Source organism: Diadema antillarum, unplaced genomic scaffold (genome assembly GCF_040938485.1).
Source record: "Diadema antillarum isolate AM-2024a unplaced genomic scaffold, OU_Dant_1.0 seq00001725_RagTag, whole genome shotgun sequence".
In the NCBI taxonomy this organism is placed as follows: domain Eukaryota; kingdom Metazoa; phylum Echinodermata; class Echinoidea; order Diadematoida; family Diadematidae; genus Diadema; species Diadema antillarum.
The window spans coordinates 324,816-345,551 of NW_027272412.1; the positions used below are offsets into that span (position 1 = coordinate 324,816).

Below are 20,736 nucleotides of genomic sequence, written 5' to 3' on the forward strand. Positions count from 1 at the left end.
CTTTATATGCTGTGAGTTTCATTCTTAAAACAAAAGGACAAGTGCACCTTCAGCCATGTGGGTTGAGTGAATGCAGCAATATTAGTAGAACACATCAGTGAGAGTTTGAGGAAAATCGGACAATCCATTCAAAACTTTAATATGAATGAATGGTTTGGTTTATTGATCATCAAACTTCACAGCCGAATGGCTGAATTGCGTCTGATTTACATCGATAAAAATACAGTGAGACAAAATAAATTACATATATGAATTTTTGAAGTCTCTGCCAAGTCACGGCTGGATAAGAAGACTACATGTGAAAGTATAAAGAAAATTCAACATATTTTCACTTTTCTCACATAACAAAGGAACACTTGACTTCTCTCTTTCAGAACGCAAGGGAATAATAATACCCTTAATATACATCAGTAACAAGCCGAAGAAATGTGCACTTTATTAAGAAAATAAAGTTTTGTAAAATTCTCTTTTTATTTTCCTTATATCGTTGTACGCATGTGACATCGAATGCACTGTAGTAGTCTTCTAATCCAGCAGTGATTGTGCGGACATTTTAACATTCATAACTTTTGAACGGATTGTCGGATTTTCCTCAAAGTTTCACTGATGTGTCCTACTAATATTGTTGCATTCACTCAATCCACATGTATATGACGGAGGACTTGTCCTTGAAAGACCCAGTAGCATGGGGATTCATTGATGGGCCATTGGTGGGCCATTCGCTGCCCACTGGGCCAGGTATGTTCAAAAACTACAAATAGCACCGGTCAGCGAATACATGCATAGCAGTACACACTCACTATTAATGGTCAATTCCAGTCGAGATTCTTTGGCTGTGTGTTCACTTTAAACAGAGATGAAAGCCGTTCACATTTCAGGATTATCGCCTATATCGTAACCGGGTCAACCTAATTCTCACTATATGAATTCCCATGCCAAAAGCATAGTCCTTCCCCCCATTAAACATTTTGATTGTGTTTTTACCAGTTATTATAGGGGACAGTACGATTATACACACAACACTGCTCAGCTGGACTCGTGTAAAAATAAAAAAACACCCCCAAAAACACCCCAAGAAACACCCCCCCCAAAAAAAAAAAAATTAAAAAAAAAAAAAAAATGTGCAGGATCGCATCTACAGGTGTTTTTTAAGATACCAATACATACCGGGGTTATAAAACTTTATTTATAACAGTCATGAATATGGCTTGTAGTTTACACAAATCGATGGAGCTTTTATACGATTAGACTATTCAAATCAAACTACCAAGGTTATATCATTCTATCTTTATACTGCATATAGGATTCTCCATGTCGTAACCTGGGATATTGTCAAACCCTGGGTTATGGTATATGATGGCACCAAGATGCACAGTTGAAAATCCATTGCTATCAAGGTGGCCAAGTCTTATTCAGACAGAGACCATTTTCATCCATGAACTTGGCTTGTGATTATCAATTTTTGTGTGTGGGCTGAAAATGCAGAGTGCAATGGTTCTTCTATAGTGCTGTTGCTGCAGGTAGTTTACCATTGGGAGCAGTCATTTGAAAAATGGTCAAGTTATAGTGTAGGTCAGTTGTATCATAAAACATCCTACCATATAAAACTTTTGCAATAAAGCCTGAAACATAAGGAGATATGTCCCAGCTGACTAGCAATATTCAGCAAACAGTATCAACCAGGCACAATGTGCTATACGCTATAAGAAGAAAGAGAACCTTTTTTTGTCTATAGGATACCTATACGTCGGATACCTAAGTCTGGGTGATCGTTAGTGGCCCGTTAACGATCGCCCCGACACTGTACAGGCATGCTAACCTGGAAACATTGAACTGCACATTACTTGAACATGATTGAGACCATTCTGAAGCAAATTATTTTCACACAACAATAGATGTATAATGTACTCTTAAATGAATCCCACAAGGATTGGAACAATCACCCCCAGCATTCCCACTGATTCCAACTGATCAGTTACTAGCCATCCCCTTTAATGCTGCTTGTTTTTCTGCCCACTTTGCATTTTTGAGATATTTTGAAGCACAAAAGCTGGATTTTTGTTTCAGCTGCATATGGCAGGCCCAAATATTGTCATAGCTTTACATGCATTCACTCCCTTTGGTCATGTCTACTTGGCTTTGAAAGCCTCCACGACTTCCCTCTATTATACCTGGAGATGTTCCCTGATTCTACCAAGGAGGTACCTCCTTGATTCTACAAAGTTGGACATACAGTAGGGCCTATGTCATGGAGGTGGCAACAAAGGCAGGAATAGCATTTGGTCACAGCTGGTCATCCCACAACATGGCAGTTATGCTGTTACCATGTTTATCTGACCCTTCACTATGTTTGCTTGACCCTGCACTCCCACATACAACCCTCAGCATGTAGATCAAAGCAGGCTAGTTTTGATCTATCTTCTGTCTGAATTCTTTCTCCCCAATGCAATGACTTTCAGGACTTGAAGAAAACAACCAACATCTTCACATATTCCACCTACATGGATTTGATATGCCCATAAATGTTCATCTTTTATCTGTATTGACTTAGGTAAAATATCACAAAATTCTGAATCCCAGGCTACACTAAAATGTAACTGAAAGGGGTAGGGTAGGGGGCGACTAGATTAGCCAGAGAGCAAGGAAGATGAGAGGCAGTAGCACTGTAATATTATTCCTGTCCTTGGGGAAAATATTTGCCAACATTTGAGAATTTTGTACCAATGCAACAATGCTGCCCATATCTCACTAAACAGATTTTAAAATGCCTAAAGTTAGAAGTATCTCTTGATGCATTTGCCATGCAAAAATATATGCCCACAGATTGAGATGACTGCTTACTGTATTTGAGGCAAGAAATAAAAGTACTGTACAGTCAGCATTGACACTATTTCCCTTTCACCTGGGAATGGCACACCTTTTAGGTTGATTTGATTTGATGTGGGTTGATACAATTTTCTTCTAACATCTTTCTACAGGATGACTACAAAATCAAATACAAAGCATATTAACATGGCATGAAGTCATTTTTTTAAACAAAGTAATCACTGTCGAGAAAGAGTTCTTCAAATTGGCAACTGTTGCCGATTAGCCATCGTTTGAGAAAGATGACAACCCATCATTGGAACTGTCTCAGGTAGGCCTAAATACAACAATAGGATGTGTTTAGAGATCTCTTTATCGCAATGGTAATCACTGTCACCCCAAATATACATTACCGTGATTACATCAATGAGGAACAAAGTGAACAAATTGGACTCTATATCAAGTGTTAGCGAGCGAGAGAAGAAACATATTGAAGGATGCCATCACGACACAAGCAATTTTATCTATATTGGATTATATTGGATGGCAGCTTAAAAGTGCAAAACATAACATCATACTCTAACAAAACAGTGACATCTATAAACTTACTTAAAAATGAAAAGAGGAGAAATTGCAAAGGGTGCGAAATCTATTTACTTGTTTCAGCAGACCATATGATCACATAATCCCCATTTGTTCTGTTTTCCTTGACTCAGAAGGGCCCCCTTGTGTCATCCCTAGTAGTCGTACTAGAGGCAAAGGCTGCATAAATCTATACTATGCGAATATGGGCTTACACTGTACATGAAATGTCTGCCAGTCAAAAAGGAATAACGATCCTTTGATTGGGTTTTCAGTTTGTAATAAAGCCATTAGGCCTATTTACCATTTGCAGATAAAACAAAAACCCAGCTTTAGTGCTTCAAAATAGTTCTAAAATGTGAGTTTATAGGGATAGAAACAACCAGTGTAAAAATTAATCAACATTTTCAATGTTAAGTATACAAAATGTGAACAATAGTTACAATAAAATTGTTTCTAGACTATTACCGTCTACAGTTATGGATTCATGAGAAAAATAGTGATATCTCCTTATATCTTAGGCTTTATTGCAAAATTTTTGTATGGTAGAATGTTATGTGATACCACTGATCTACACATAAGCATTATTTTATGAATCACTGCTCCTAATGGTAAACAGTACCTTTAAATTTTGTGGGAAGGTGATATTTTGGGTCAAAATACAGTGTATAATGGCTCAAACTGTGAGCTAGCATAGCAGTGAAAGGTGAAGGAACAATTCTCACCAGGAATTTCCTTTGGCCACTGATTGTTTCTCCAGTGTGGCTTGCAAACAAAAGTTTTCTATTCCTGAACATGACGTTATGTTCAAACCATGAACAGTATGTAGTAACATGCCTGTTATATAAATCAGTATATGTGTTCAAGGTCACCAATTTGTGGACAACTCCCTCTTAATGGGTTTCTCAAATAAAATCTATTAACTGAAGTTTTAATTCTTTGGGAGTGCTGCCTTCTGTTTTAAAGGTTTTATCTCAATTTCTGTGGGCCGGGACTGCTCATGCTGGTATGTAGGTCCTATTCATCTATTTATAACACTTTTGCTCAATTTGGCCTCTATCAACTCTTTCAAAAATGCATTTTCTCCTAATCATTTGCAAAAGAGTAGTGCAGACAATTCTATAAAAACTGCATTCACAAAGCTCTGAAACCAAATGTATTTTCATTCTAAAAGTACAAAAAAAAAATAAAGAAGCCATAAAATGGCAGATAATCATCACTGCAACTGCACACGCCCCTCCGATGATGTGCCTGCATGTGGAGGTGGGAGGAAGGTGACCTTTTGACAGTACCTTGGAAAATTCCGCATTATTTTGAATTGTGTTAACTCACAAACTCCAAGACTGGTGGCAATTGAGATATTTTGCAGATAATACAAGTTTGTAGTTGGGCTGAATGTGTGCAGATTACTCAGGTCCCAACTGACTTCACGACCAAGTTAAATGCGGATATTATCCCCATAATTGAGCTTATGGAAAGGGGTATAAAACAACAAGGAAGAAGTGGGGATAGGCTTTAACATGGTGCCCACATATTGTTACACTTCTTATAGGTGTGTCAGAAGAGAAACTTTGCATGTTGATACTGTGATACAGCTTTTGTATATATAATGTCATTTGTAGTTTATAATTGTCAAGGAGATTCAATTCAGCATCAGAATGGCTTGTGGCTAAAAACTAAAACCCAAATACAAATACTCAAGAAATCTGATTATAAACGGTGGATTTCTGAAGTCTGAAACCCCTTTATGCCAGGGCGTGTTCCATTTCACTAAAGCCTTCCTCACTACCTTGACAGGATCAAGGTACATATCCTTGGTCTTAAACCTAAAAATCTATAGTTTAGTACAAACATCATGCCTTATGTGTTCCGATGAACATAAAAGGGAGAGAGGGTGGGCATTGCAAAGTATTTTGCCCACTTGTCAAAACAGGAAGTTCAGCAGAAATACCTCAACTTTTTCCTCGCTAGAAAGTGACTTTTCATTGCCAAAGGGGAGTGACCATATGATGGGTTTCAAGTGCTATTCAACTCTTAGCTTTTTGTTGACTGTAATGCATTATTAAATGGAAGACATAAACATGGTAGAAATTTTATCAAAATAGAATGTGACAAAAAAAAAGTTATGTGATATTTATCCACATTGCTTCCCTAATTATGGCTAATAGTGATTGGTGTCTAAATCATTTATGTATAGGCCCTAAATGCAAACTAGGGGTGATGGTGCCATTGCCTCAGAAACCTCCAAATCTTCAAAAATCTACATTCATAGAATGATATCAGTGAGAATATCCCATATCCTTCAAATCAATGGACAGGTGATCTTAATAAGGGCTTTGGGTTGTGGTCACCTGATTATTTAGTCAAAACATTATTTTTATAATATCTCTGGGTGTGTTTGAGTGTGTCTGTGTGTGTGTGTTTGTGTTAGCATTTGTCTAAACCAATGAGAGAGTTGTGGCATGCTGACATAATATTTCTGATTGCAGCCACAACCACTGTTTTGTGAAAATATGCAAAACCTTTCAATTCAAGAGTCTTATTCCAGTGTGATTTTAACCAAATTTCTACCATTCTGTTTGTGTGATTGTATGCTTTTCACTAAAGTCAATTTTGAGCTGAAATGGGAAATTGCTTTCCACTTTAACGTGCCCATTAATGAAATTAATGAAATGAATAGTTCTCCTGGAACTCTATTGCATATTACTCCAGATAACAATGTTCAGTCCTACCTAACAAGTGTGACTTGGGTCATTCTATTCATAATGAAAGCTTGTAGTTCTATTGACATTTCCAGCAGCATTAGTTACATTATAGCCTATATCTGCCTTTTAAGATTTATTAAAATTATATTTTTTCCAATTTGCCCAAATGAGCAGTTGGGTACATGCCAAACAATATGTGAACAAGTCAATCATGACACAGGTGACAACATTCCTAAATGCATGGGCTTATGCTTAATTGGGACCACGACATTGAAGATTCATATACAGTGCACACTATAATTTATAACATATGATAGCCGCTCCTAGCTTGCACATTGTGATGGTGATTATAACAACTGTTTTTAAAAGCATGTGGAACGAACTGGAAGTAACAAATCCTGACTATTTTTCATTTTTTAAATCATCATACGCCTGCAGATTACTTTAAATGGAAGAGGAAAAACAATGTATTTCTGATACCAACACCACACTGCTGCCACTCCTTTTCATGCCCTCAACTCAGAGTATGGTGATTTACCTGAACCCAAAAGGACAGGCAACCTGCTTGAGTTGTTGAAAGTTGAAGGGAAGGACTGTGGTTGAATGTGTTGGAAAGCCTGGATGATGTACCTGGTATTTGATTTAGGTTTAGTGAAGGATACAAGGAATGAACTCTTGGTTCCACTATAGTTTAAACAGCCTAGGTCAGAGAGCTCTCAAAACCCCATCGATTCACCAACTGATATCCGTTGCAGTTACTAGATCTGAACAAACTATAACTTTGTCCTTTCCAGACAGCAAAAAATCTTCTTTTTCTTTGAAGTCACATGTATGACAATGTGTTTCTGTTACATTTCGAGTTTAGACAATAAAATGAGTCTTCTGCATACCACAAACTACATTCCATTCAACAACTGTGACTCAAACTCCAAAGCCCACTACTCAAACAAGCCTCTCTCAATAATAGTAATATACATGCAGAATGGTCTGACATTTCTTTCTCACATGTGATATTAAAAAAAAAGTGATATTCTAAAAGATTTCAGACTTTATTGAAATCTATTGGTCCTGAAGGATGCACCATTAGTGGTCTGCCACTCTAAGGTCTGAATTCACGAAGGTGGTACAAATGGAGCGCCAAGTGTCACATGGAATATTTCGTTACGAAATCGGTCATTTCGTCGACAAAATGACCGTTTCGTTAACAAAATTATCATTTTGTGGACGAAATGTTCATTTAGTTACAAAATGTTGTCATTTCGTTCCAAAATAATCATTTCATCAATGAAATGACTGATTTCGTAACGAAATATTCCATGCGACACTTGGCGCTCCATGGTGTTTGTCCATGGTTGAAACCATGGTTTCATTTGTACCACCTTTGTGAATTCGGGCCTAAGGGTTCAGGAGGTGTGCTTGGGCCGGCTGGCTCATTACTCACTCAATTAATGGACAGGTGTCCTGGCAAAAACTCAGGACATTAATTATCATGCCCCCTCTTTCAGATATCCCACAATAATCAGCTCATTTCCCCCTGACCACACCAACTCTCCTAACCCAGTCACAGGACCAACCATATCTGTAGCTTTGGTGATTACGCCTATCGATCAACAGACAATGCTATCCAATGATTCAAGGATTGAGACAAATTGCAGCCAAAATTCAGTGACCTCCCAATCGGTTTCAGTTGGTTTCTTATCACTAAACACAATGAATCAGGTCACATTTGCAGCTCTTGTAGCAGCCGATTTTAGGTTAACAGCTAAGTTTATCCGCATTCAGTACAAAAATCTAATAAAACTGAAATATTGCATAATGTATTCTTGGCACTTTTGATAACCAATGCAAACAGGTCATGTATGACATGAATACCTTACAATTAAAACTAAAAAATTCCTAGATAACACTTTTTCCATGACTTTTGTCTGTAGCCTAGGAAGATCTTTTCCACGAAGTCATCCAAAGTAAACTGTAAAACGAGAAATGTTCGCGTGCATTTTAACTTCGCGAATTTCGCAAACGCCATGATTCGTGAAATTAAAATGCATGCGAAAGTTCTTATCTACACTATATGCATTGAATGCCAATGGCAATTCGCAAAAATTTCATGCCGCAATAACGGCCACCGGCTCCAATTCGCACAAATTTCATGCCGCAAATATATCATGTTTTACAGTACTCCCAAGAATATGGGAGTCATTTCCAACTTCGTACATTCATTATGAATGAATATTGTAGTCATACCTACCAAAATAAAAGCCATGCTGTAGTTTAGCTTGAGTACACATGATTATTACAATGTATTCATGTTGACACGCGCAAGGTTCAATTAGATTTCAGATTAAATTAGGAATTCTACAGACAGTACATACAATGCCAGGGTAATGATAAAGGCATGGCCCTGTGGTAGAACAGTGTCAAAACTGAAGAGGCTACCTAGCTTTAAAAAAAAAAGGAAATAAAAAAAAGGCAAACTATTATATTGATATAGATCATAATCAATATTACTATCACTATTATTACTATAAGTACTATCATAATCATACAACCAACAAAGTCGTCTGAAACCTCTAAAACAATCTGATGTTTCTTGGCTATATGTGATATGGTCAATTTGAAATTAAAGGGATTGTGTAGTTTTAGTTGACATCTAACTTCTCTTTTGTAACATTTTTTTGTGAGATAATGAAAAACTTCTTATGAAATATGAAAGAGCATGTAATTCTAAGAGGAAGTGAATATTTATTTGATGAAAATTGATTTTGAAATGGCTGAGATATCCAAAATAAGTGATCGTAACAAAAGGTGGGACCCACCTTTTATTACGATCACTTTGTTTTACTTTGTTTTTGGATGTCTCAACCATTCCAAGTCCGATAATTGAATTCCTCTTAGAATGGCATGCTCTGTACTATTCCATAAGTGGCTTTCTTGGTATCTCGCAAAAAGTTAAAAGCCCAATTCCTCATCTCCACATATACATGGACCATCCCCTTTTTTGGTTTACTGGGTGAAGTAACACCACGGGTTAAAGGAATTGTTTGTTCCTGGAGAGAGTTTTAGAAAGCAAGCTTGGAATCACCTCTCCCTAAACACATTTCTCAAATCATGTTTAGACGGATGTGTTGTGGTGGTGTGTAGTAAGCATATCTGCTTTAAATCATAGGGACACAAAAATATCTGGAATTGTAATTCTGATGGAGGGCCCATAGAGCTTTTCACACAGGTGTAGCTCAGAATATAATTTGCAGTTTGCACTCATAACTCTGATCACATTTAAAAACATATTTCAGAACAACAACTTCAAGTGAATTATGACTACAAGGACTTCTTAAAAAGTGTGACCCCCACACCCATAGGGTGTACATAACAAAGGATCCTTGTTCTTAGCGCATTGCAGGAGCAAAGAGGAAGTCCTAATCAAAGTGGTCGCTCAGAGATGTCATTCTAAAATATCTGACCGCCAAACAGCAGCTACATTCATTTAACATTTGCTAAGTTGATTTTCAACCTCTAGATTCTTCCCTGCTGCTGAGCCTGTCTTGGTCTAGTCTCTGAGTCAGACCCTCAGTAAGACATTCTAGCAAACAATGAATTTGGTTTAAATACTAAAATAGTATCTATAAACACAGATATTTAATAACAAACTACATGATTATGTTGGAATAGTATGTGGCAAGCAGCAATATGAAGGGAACACAACTGATATCAGCGAACCTACAAAAATGTTCTTTCTTTCCCCTCCAAAAAATGGGGGAACTTACAGAGTGTAGAACGGGTTGCAGTCCCACACAAAGATAATTTTATTCTCTCAACGATTAAAATGCTGGTTTTGTTTTATTCAATCACAGTAGTAAAAATAACACAGTAAGCCCTTCACTCAAGAAAGGAATAACAGGGGTCATTTCTCTTTATTTTGTTCCAGAGTAACTAATTCTACAAAGAATAGTGTAGAGACATGTAAGTAGAGACATTTGATAAGTTAAAATCAAGGCTCTACAAACCAATTATATACGCATGCAAGAGAGATTCTATTTCATTCAACAAAACCTTCGGCCACTCTGGCCATTCTTTATTTTTCTTCTAGTACTTGATGCATAAATACGTTGTTAAAAAGTCTGGATGCAAGGCAATATCCAGACTGGAGGTACAAGTTTAGGCCCTCTTGTATCATCAATTGAGGTAAACCTGTGGATTAAATGGGATTTCCTGTGGCTCCCAAGTGGTTGTAAAGAGTATTTATAAGTAGTAGTATTGGCCTAGTGTTACAAAAGTGGAAAGATACCTCCAACATGAACTGCCCTTTATGTAATACACTTATTTGCCGTGATGGGGAAAGTTACTATTTTTGCAAATTTAGGACAACATTTTGAACTGTGAGAAAGTCATTGCAGTATGGAGTATTCTTTCTTTTCATGATTTAAAGTGGGGACCATTTTTTACTGCAGAAAGCTTTTGGTCACATGACTACCATCCTCCATCAGAATTTAATACTTCCTCATGCACAAAGAAATTTGAATCCTGAGTTTCTTGTTGGCTGGCCAAGTTGTGTCCTTCACATACATTGAGTGGCTTTTATATGCAGACTGTCCAGCCAAATGATAATATAGGCCTACATTATTATAAGGACAACAACACAGACAACAACTATAGAGCTCTAACTTTGATAGCTTGTGGTAGTTCATCAGCAAAGTTGATGGGTGCAATATGTACAAATTTGTACACTAATTGGTGACTTGGGCTGCACTATGGCAAATTTGAACGTCAATTGGTAATTTTAGCTGCCCTATTCCTGAAATTGAATTGCCTATTTATGTTTTCTCGTGCACTATGTAGGAGTACAAAATTGAAAGACCTACCAATACTTTTTCACACACTTGGTGCAGAATTGGGTAGGAACCTCTAACTAGAAAAATAGGAGAAAAATGGCAGGATGCGATCCTGAAAAAATTTGTTAGACATCCAATTAATTACTTGATGACTTCAAGCTGTTCTTGACATTTTATTCATGTGCAAATAATATTTAACATTTGGCACTGTTTTTGGTCTTTTGCATATTAGGACCTAATGTGTCAATCCATATCATTATTCACTTTGATGCCAGTCAAGAAGACAGTCGAGGGTACAAGCAGCAGATGTGACCAAAAAAAAAAAAAAAATGAGTACAAAAAAAATTAACCAACCAATCAGAAATTCAAGATGCATCAGAGGAGTAATTATTCCACTTATCCTTACAATATAAAAAGGAAGACAAACAAAACACAATTCATCAAAGAGAAGTGTAGCTAGCATATTCTTTTTTTTTTAGCAAGAGCTTAGTCAAATGACTATTAAAGATGAAGGTTTTCTCCCAGTAGTGGGCAAAACATCAAATTATGGACAAAACATGAAATCATTGACATTTTTTTTTTTTTTTTGCTGTTGCCAATTACAAGTACCTGTACATAATAATTTCTCCAGCACTTCTTAATTTTGTTAACTTGAAAAAAAAAAAAGAGAAGCATATTCAGACATACATGTAGGCCCTCAGTACATTGTCTACATATTGGGTTCCTATCATATGTATCATAATACACAAACGTTGTATGTGTGTGTATAGTGTATACATCTACTTGACAGACATGTATGCACTTCAATTGAAATAAAATGAAATTAAGACAAAAGCAGCTCCAAAATATTTAGAAGATATGTTTAGACCACACACTACATAAGGAGAAATCCCATACGGAATACTGAAAACATATGTGGACACCAGGCACAACGCCTAACACAGGGCTTTTCCAACGCAGGAGCCCCAAACTTTGCAACCCGAACTTTGGGAACTGGGCGGACAGTGTTCAAGTTGATGAATAATTCATTTAAAATATGCATACAGTCTGTCAATCAGGCACAATGACTGGGCAACGCCCCGTCAAACTAGGATCTATTCAGTCAAATAAGGCAAAGTAGGCGGAGCCTAAACTGTGACTAGTCTCATTCCAGACCCTTTTTGTTTGCCCTTTTTTCCTGGACAGTCATGATACTTTCCCTTTACGTTTTTTTAAATCATGCAAATGAAGAATTGACTGTACTTACCTCTTGTGCTACACTACACTGTACAATTGCTAAGAGAACAAACACCAGCAGAAGCCTGTAATGAAATCGAAAAGATTCAAGAATCATCGATGGTGTAAATCTGGAGGCATGTGGATACCGCCAATTATTGTCAACACAAAAACAGTACAAAATGCGTCTGGTTGTGATTCTTGAATCATACCTAGTGACATACTGCATTACCGTCATAAGCAACTGTTCTCACACTCAGGATAAGAAATAGCTGATAACATGACAGATATTAACCTGGTTGTTTGGATCAAATCATTTTTCCATTCACAAAGCTCGACACGCAAGAGTGGGAATCACACCCGGACGAGATTCCAGTCTTCTGAGCATTGTACGTCGCGAGCCGAGTAAAATGGGCAATTAATATAACGTGTGGCAAAACCAGAAACACATTTCGGACCATGAAACTATTACGCTGTAACATGAATATTAAAAAACTCAGAGAGTGGATATAGCAACAAACGTGTGTTACAGTGAAACACATTAAATTAAAGAGACTAACAGTGCATTCGTTTATTCGTCGACAAGGTCTGCCTCGCAGAGCGAACGCAGATCCTGGCCTCGCTCGTTTGGGACGACTGCACAGAATTTCGAATCCGAGAAAGAACTACATCTAGGTGCCTACCGCACTTCAAACAGTACAGACGATCTCCTTAATAATTATTTTTATTTAGATGTAAGCTATCCCGAGACAACACCAAGCCACGAATTCATCCCAGCAATAATAATCTCCCTTATGTATTACGGAACCAAAGTTTGCTTACCATCTCCATAGACTCCGTAGTGAAGAACTGAAATACGACATTTTCCTCTCGCTTACCGATCGAACGCTCTCCGGGAGCGTTCCTATCAGTTAAATACAAAGTTCCTCGGGCAAATTCGCCGTGCAATGGTTGCTAAAATTGTCTATTTTGAACACATGGACGGCGGGAGATGATGCCACAAGTTGTGTGAAAGAACCGAATTCTTGGGGTTGAAACCCACAAGAATTGTCGATCGGCGGCGGATGTTTGGCCTGAGCAGGCCTGACAAGCTACAGCGTCCCCTACCCAACGGCACTGGTACGCCGCAAATACGGCTCGCTCGTTCGTCGATCAGTAGTAGTCTTCCACTAGCAACCTACAGCGCCATAGCACTTGCACGCTAGCTGTCGGCTGGTCTAACTTGCCAGCGCTGAACTGAGTGCGCGTGTAATACGGTAGGCGTGGTTTAGAATCTTTGCCCAGCTGATTTTTGCCACTTGGGAGAATTGCCAAAATGATCAGTTCGTCTGGTTTGGCTGTCTCTCTGTTAGATCGTCTCTTGTATCATTGCAGTCAAAGATGAAATAATTGGGGGCGGGGGGGGGGGGGGGGAGGGGGTTGCGAATAAGTTCACAGAAGTGGGAATTCAATAGGAATTGGAACAATCCGGCACATTTTTCTACCTTTAAAACAAAACAAAATAAAAATAATGAACCCAGGTCAGAGTTGGCGATGAAAACTGATTTCGTATGCTTTTACTGTTTTTTTAAATGTATTTTCGATGATAATGATGCGAAATTATAGCATATTATGATAATAATGATAACAATAAACTGTCAGCCACTTGCTCATATCTTTGAGTTGGGTGGCTGTGGTAGATAAAAAGGTTGTTAACGTTATGGCGGTAGTGGCGGGGCACGCTGGTAGTGGCGACAGAGTTGATAGTGATATCTGTGTTGGCCTGTATAGATGTAGTGGTTATAGTGAAGATGATAAAGACGGGATTTTGTGGTTTATAATGATAATGGTGGTACATGTACTAGTATGATAGTTGTGGGTATTACGGCGGTGAAACGATGAAAGGATAATGGTGGTGAATGTGGTAGACGTGGTGAAAGTCGCGCTCGTATGGCAGTGGTGGCAATAGTGGCCTGAACGGCGATAATGAAGTGGTGTTGATCTCAGTGCCAATAATACACAGTGGTAGTAATGACAGTATTGTGATACCATAGAGTAGTTTCATGGTGACAGTATTTGTGTTGGGGATGTTAAACGCTATGGTGCTATATCGGAGGATAATGGTATGTATGTATGTTTGTTGTTTTTTTATTTGCCTTTGGTCTGTGATGTTTATTTATCTGTGATTCTTTGTTTCTTCTGTTTCGAAACTTGTTTCCAAAATACGATTAATTAATTTGAATGAGAACAGAACTGAAACAGTGATAAATTAAGGAAACAAAATTAGAAAGATAATTATAACGTTTCTTAATGGAAGTTGTCTAAAATAGTAACTGATCCTGTAAGTCGTATGTGATCTATGTGAAACACTACTTTTACTCCGGTTATGGCATCGAAAACAAACCCACAATATTTCATTCGTACACACCATGCCCACAGCTCAGATAGATAAAAGGCTCAACGATTTTTAGTAAGAGGGTTTAGTCATAAGTGCTATGTACCTTATTCAAGTGCAGTATAATAATTCATGCACTCTGTCTAGTTTGATTCATTAAAATAGTTCATAGATTTCACCATACACAGTCAAGGTGACTTTCTCTTCCAATGAAAACCACAATATTTTACCTTTTCCACAACTCATTTTTCCTGTCACTCTAATTTGTCGAGATTTGCTGAAGCTGCTCGCCGAAAGAAATGGTAACTCTGGTAAGTTAAAAACCTCTTCTGATAAAAATTTGGATAAAACGAGACGACAAAAGTGATAAATCCAGAAATAGCGATAATGCGGAGGCGGTAGACATCAGTGGCACAGGTTACATCCTCCCAGCACAAACTTTCACACCAATCCGACCATAGTTTGGATCACTCTCTGTGTTTGTTGCTGAGCAAACATAAGTACGTGGATTGGTTGTTTCATAGCAAGTAATATACTATAGTTTTGACTACGAATACAAAATACCTCACTATAGTCCGTGTTCATGCGATATAGCTACACATACAATATACGAGAATATATGATATAATATGATTTCAAATACTTTAACAAGAAATTTGCTTGTTCATTAATCGTTTGATTAACATTAAACCATTCTTATTTGTCTTTTTTTAAAGAAACAAAATGGAGAACAAAAATGTTTGTCCTAAAGTACAATCTTAAAAAAGCATCAGCAGAAATCTGCGGTCTTCATTAGGATTATTAAAAATCTACCTTTTCGAGATTTTCTTGCGTGAAGAGTAAAATTGCCTTCTGATGAGTGAAATCAAAAAGAGTTATCTTTCACTGGTATATTTCTTATATCAGAAAAAAGCAACAACATGAGTGTTCTTCCATATTCAATCTTGTGGATAATACTGACTGTCACTTTGAAGATTTTTTTTTCGGGGGGGGGGGTAGCTCAAAGTGTCATATCACGCGTGTTCAAATTGACTCTTATATAGAGTGAAATCAGGCGAACAGAATGATTAAGTATCCTACATAAATTTGGAATTGAAAATAAGAGAGGTATATGGAAGTATGGAAGATTTATGTAAACGTCCATGTAAAATGTAAATGTCAATGTAAAAGATTTATCAGTTGAAGTCATCATCAGCTCTTCACAGAATTTCATTCTTTTTATTTATGTTTTTACTGATTTTCAAGTTGCTTTGCTAATATCACTGTTTTGTGAAAATGATGTGAAATTATCAAAGTCCATATAACTTGTTTGCATTCGATCTTGATGACAGAAGACTACCTACCGCCCTTCCTTAACAAACCAATGTGAACATGTATAAAATTGCGCTTGACACTCGAGTTGTTAACAGTAATTTGCACTACACTACGAGTTTAAATGATAATTCAATAATGAATTCTAGTTTGAAATATTAATTTTACGTCCCTATATAAGAAACTCTGGAACACCATTATACTTTAACCTGCTTTTTTGTCTTTGTTGATCCTGAAAGAATTGAACTTCATGACCTACATTTGACTTATACCGTTATTTACTACGATATACTTTTTGTCTTTCTTTTTCTTTTTTTCAGAGAGCGGCCAGTAAAAGTGGAGGAAACAAAATTCTGCAGTCTGTGGGAGTACTAGTGCCATGCATAAACAATACAGATCTGGCCAAAAGTAATATTGGGTCAGTTTAGTCGGTCGCAGGAAGTGAAAGTCCTGTCTGATGTGGATCCCAAATGAGCCGTCTCGGTCGACTCGGGAAACTCAGTCTCGATTTCACCTTACCCCTCTCCCTCTGGCTCTATACCGCTAATAATTCCCACGAAATAATTCTGGGGAGAGTAAGCTGAGAGTAGTGCACACCGCGTCATATATATATGTATATATATATATATATATATATATATATATATATATGGCGCGCAGAGCATTGTTATGATGTTATGTTGTTATGATTCATGTTTGCAAAAACTTATCATTGTCCTAGTATACACTACACTGACGAAAGGCCCGAGGCGAGTTGAAAATTTTGTGAATAAAAACCTTCTTGTTGGATCTACAGATGGCGTATTTGAGACTCATTCTTCTTATAATTGTAACATTCGAAGTCCAACGCGTTGAAAATTCCAGGATATATATATATATATATATATATATATATATATATATCTATAATACATCTCGCATGTTACGCGGAGAATGTGTAAAAACAAGGGAATGTTGACAGAATATTTGTCAGAATTGACATAGACGTAAAGCAAATAAAAAAAGAGTGTAAAGAGAGAATATGAGATTGATAGTAAGATGACAGCCTGTACTTTGAGAAATAGAGAGAAAGAGAAAAAAGAAGAAGAAAGAGAAAGACGAACGTGAAAAAGGAGTTTTAATGGTATACATGGAGTTACATGAAAAGATCACATTGTTGTGTGGACATAGTAGGGCCTATGTAACTATACATACTAAATTGGTGAGGTTGGAGATTACTTCATCTTACTACCAGAGAGTTTATAATAGAAATGAGATGGCGACGTCAAAATAAAAATAAAGGACAAAAAAAAATGACAATTGAGAGAAGAGATCCAGGAAAGAATGTAAATAAATTCATCAGATATCACACAGGAAGATGATTTAGCAGCAGGTATAGATATCATTGTGAAGGGAAAAAAAAACAGATGGCAATCACTAAAGTTGCGTCTCGGCCTTTATGACGTCACGATATAGTTTCGCACTGCGACACCCAATCTCAGTTCGGTAGCAATACAAACACAATTTTAGCGATGACTTGAGGTAGCCATACGTCATGTAGGTTGAGATGTGTGGTGTATGGACCCGGATACGAAAGCGGAGAGGAAGAAATCCCGCGCATTCAACGTTTCTTCAGTTATATTAAATAATCTTATGTCCACCTATTTCAGTCATCTAAAAAGAACGCAAAGAAACATGCAGCAGTACTACACACATCTGCAAGGAAGTCACGAAAATCAACTAGTACACAAAGTCATAGGAAACAACTATACTTCTTCTATATAGTTGTTACCTATATATATATACAGATAGTTGTTACAGTAGGTGACTTAAAACCAAGGGAGTGAGGTAGAACGAGGGGCACTCTGAAGACTCCTATACCAACAATGCACCTGTGAAAACGACAGCGGACATTTCCTATTGTCTTTCATGCTATCTCTCAAAGAATAAAGGCGCTGTTCCGGTCAAGGGGGCAGTCTGAGGAAGTTTGAGTGGAAAGAAGGCTTTTCACAAATGGGCGTAATAACCTTTTAAATAGTTAGGCCAACACCAGTTAATTCGTTGATTAGTATAGGTGTCCCATTTTATTACTTAACTTCTTGACGGAAGTAGACCATTTCCGGATTGTATTTGCTATTGAAAAAATCGTGCCATCGGTGAAGACTGTCAGGTGGACCCATGCAGGGTTCTGGACACAGCTCCCCTTCGCATTCCACGCCTCCTTTTTCCACCGTTCACAATGCCCTCTAATCAAACTCGTTTTGCCACAACTGAGTACGGTCACCCCTGGGTGTTTTAATATGGTATCAATATTGTGCTTACTGAAGGCAATACATATGGGTGCATTTTGACACATTTTTTCCTTTGCGGTCGTCCACTTTACAATTATTAAAGGCCTCACGACACTCCAGACTGCTTGCTGCATATATTTATATAGCTTATATCTTATATACTAGTAGCTAAATATGTCTTGATTCATATTAGATTCTTTTCCCCTGTATAATAATTCTTTAGTTTCACTGTTCTCAAAGAAAAAGAACAACAACAAATCAAGGTAGCGTCACATCGTCAGTGACACTGTAAAACACGCGTCACTCTTATTGTGGGTAAAATACATAACACCATCATCTGTTCTACATCATCCCAAGAAAAGTATAATGAGATGCAGGATGTAGTATTGTTACGCAAGATTACGCTAGCCAGGTTGACGCTTTGCTTGAAATGACAAGAGTTCCCAAGTACTATTCACCGCGTAGAGGTCACACAAACGGGGACGGTGCTAGATTGATTGCTGATTTGTCTTTTTTGTTTGTTGAAAGTCAAGAAACAATAATGTTCTCACCTTTAAGCCCTCTTTTCAATAGTTTTGAGGACTCTGTTTAATACACATCTGGCTGGAATTTTCTCAGCGAGTCAAGGGCAGAGCAAATTGGACTACTCGAGTATCTTGATGTATTGCCTCGACATCATTCTTTTCTTATTTTTTTTTCTGAGATAATATACACTCTTGTACTTCTATTTCACCTTGGTGGGCAGGATGAAATTACCAGCTGAGGTTTCACCAATCAGCGACTAATCCAGGTACTGAAGCAGTTTGCTCAGTGTCTGCCATTTTCGCGCATTTTATTTCCCTTCCCTTGTCGTCTGGTTTCGTGAGGAAACTTTGCCCTGTCGTCTGCTACCAACGTATAGTGCGCGAGTATAGATCGCACCGTTTCATGTCAGAGTGCAAACTCGTAGATGTGAACTTGGTTAATTGGTTTTTACTCGAAACAGCTCTTGGGTTTCAATTTTGCCTCTGGAAATCTCTGTCGATACAGTTGAGTGACAAAACGCAGTCAGCCGCTCTACATTCGCAAGAATTATGTGGGGTTTTTTTCCTCTCTCTCTTTCCGTTACATTTCTTCGAAGAAGAAAGTGATGTTTAAAAAGTAGCTTGACATTCATCCCGTGATGCTGAGGGTTTGCGTGTAACTTTTTCTTTTTGCACTAATGGAAAGAAAATAAGATCTATCAAGTAGTTCTTATAACACCAAGAAATCATCGTCCGTGCTCTCTGCCCAGGATGGTCAATGATTCAAGTCTATCCTCGTAGTATACCCAGAGAGGTGGAGATTCCTCCCTGGTATACCATTTGCACTCAGTGCAGTTCATTTCGCCCCATCAGAACCCCTCCTCACCCGCTTTTGAAATATGACGTACGATGAAAGGAAGATGTTCAGCAGTAAACAGTCAGAAAAACGTTCTTTGTGGAATAGTCTCTTAAGTTACAGCTGTCTTGAAAAACAAACATTTTGACACAATATTAATAATATTCCACTCAACATTATTACCGATTTGTCCCACTTAATTATTATGTTGCCCAAAGACAGTTTGAAGTGGTCATCACGTTCGCGTTTAGTGACGAGAATCTCGAAAAGGACAGGAATTTTAATTCTTGACTTGTGCAATCGTTTAATATGCATGAAACAAAAGATTCATAGGGTATTGAGTGCATGAATTTACATTTTTTGAAGGTGAACCACTGTGCCGTCTTCTTGGTTTGTTTGTTTTTTTCTTGACTATCATGGCGATTCTGATTACAGTTTGTAATTCCAAAGCTTCGTTTTTTTTCCCGAAAGTTCATTAGTATACGCAACGTCTTTACATTTTACGGACCAAGAAACCTAATTTCATTTTCAGAAAAACGAACCTTCGAACCCTATATTTCACTTTGGAAAACAAATATTCGGCATACAAACCTTCGGAAAAAACGCCAAAATACTATGTTCGGAGTAACGAACCTCTAATGGCCCGAATTCACGAAGGTGGTACAAATGAAACCATGGAGCGCCAAGTGTCGCATGGAATATTTCGATACGAAATCAGTCATTTCATTGATGAAATGATTATTTTGTAACGAAATGACAACATTTTGTAACTAAATGAACATTTTGTCCACGAAATGATAATATCGTTAACGAAACGGTCATTTTGTCGACGAAATGACCAATTTTGTAACGAAATATTCCGTGCGACACTTGGCGGTCCATGGTTCTTGTTCATGGTTTAAACCATGGTTTCATTTGTACCATCTTCGTGAATTCGGGCCTATAGGTCTACGATATGTGTGTGTTTCGGAATAAAAAAATCTTCGGGATAACGAAGTTCACCCGGCGACTCTTGGTGCAAAGGTATGCACAAAAGAATGAATGTATTCTATGGTGGTATATAATCCGGTTTATTGAATCACACTTTAATGATAAAACGCACGGGATTTACGGCCCAATAATCTCCATTCAAAAAGTGAATCATAATTATCATAAACCGACTTACAATAATTTACGTTTGGATCAGAAAAACAAAGGAAAGAAAAAAAAAGACAATCAAAAGAGAAAGCGCGGGGAAAAGATTAATCTCACCATGAGGTGGGAGGTGAGGTGATAGGAAGCCCACC

The 20,736-nt window shown here is 37.6% G+C and overlaps 1 protein-coding gene across 1 annotated transcript in view; it reads right to left on the minus strand.

Moving 5' to 3' along the window:
• Positions 1–13,335, minus strand: part of LOC139711884 (uncharacterized) — a 103,091-nt gene extending 89,756 nt beyond the window's left edge. Inside the window, exons 1-2 of the mRNA XM_071623733.1 lie at positions 12,959–13,335; positions 12,168–12,222 (exon numbers count right to left, since the gene is read on the minus strand). Coding sequence (XP_071479834.1) covers positions 12,168–12,222; positions 12,959–12,999 — 96 coding nt within the window. The 5' untranslated portion in view covers positions 13,000–13,335. The remainder of the gene's footprint in view (positions 1–12,167; positions 12,223–12,958) is intronic.
• Positions 13,336–20,736: the final 7,401 nt, after the last annotated feature.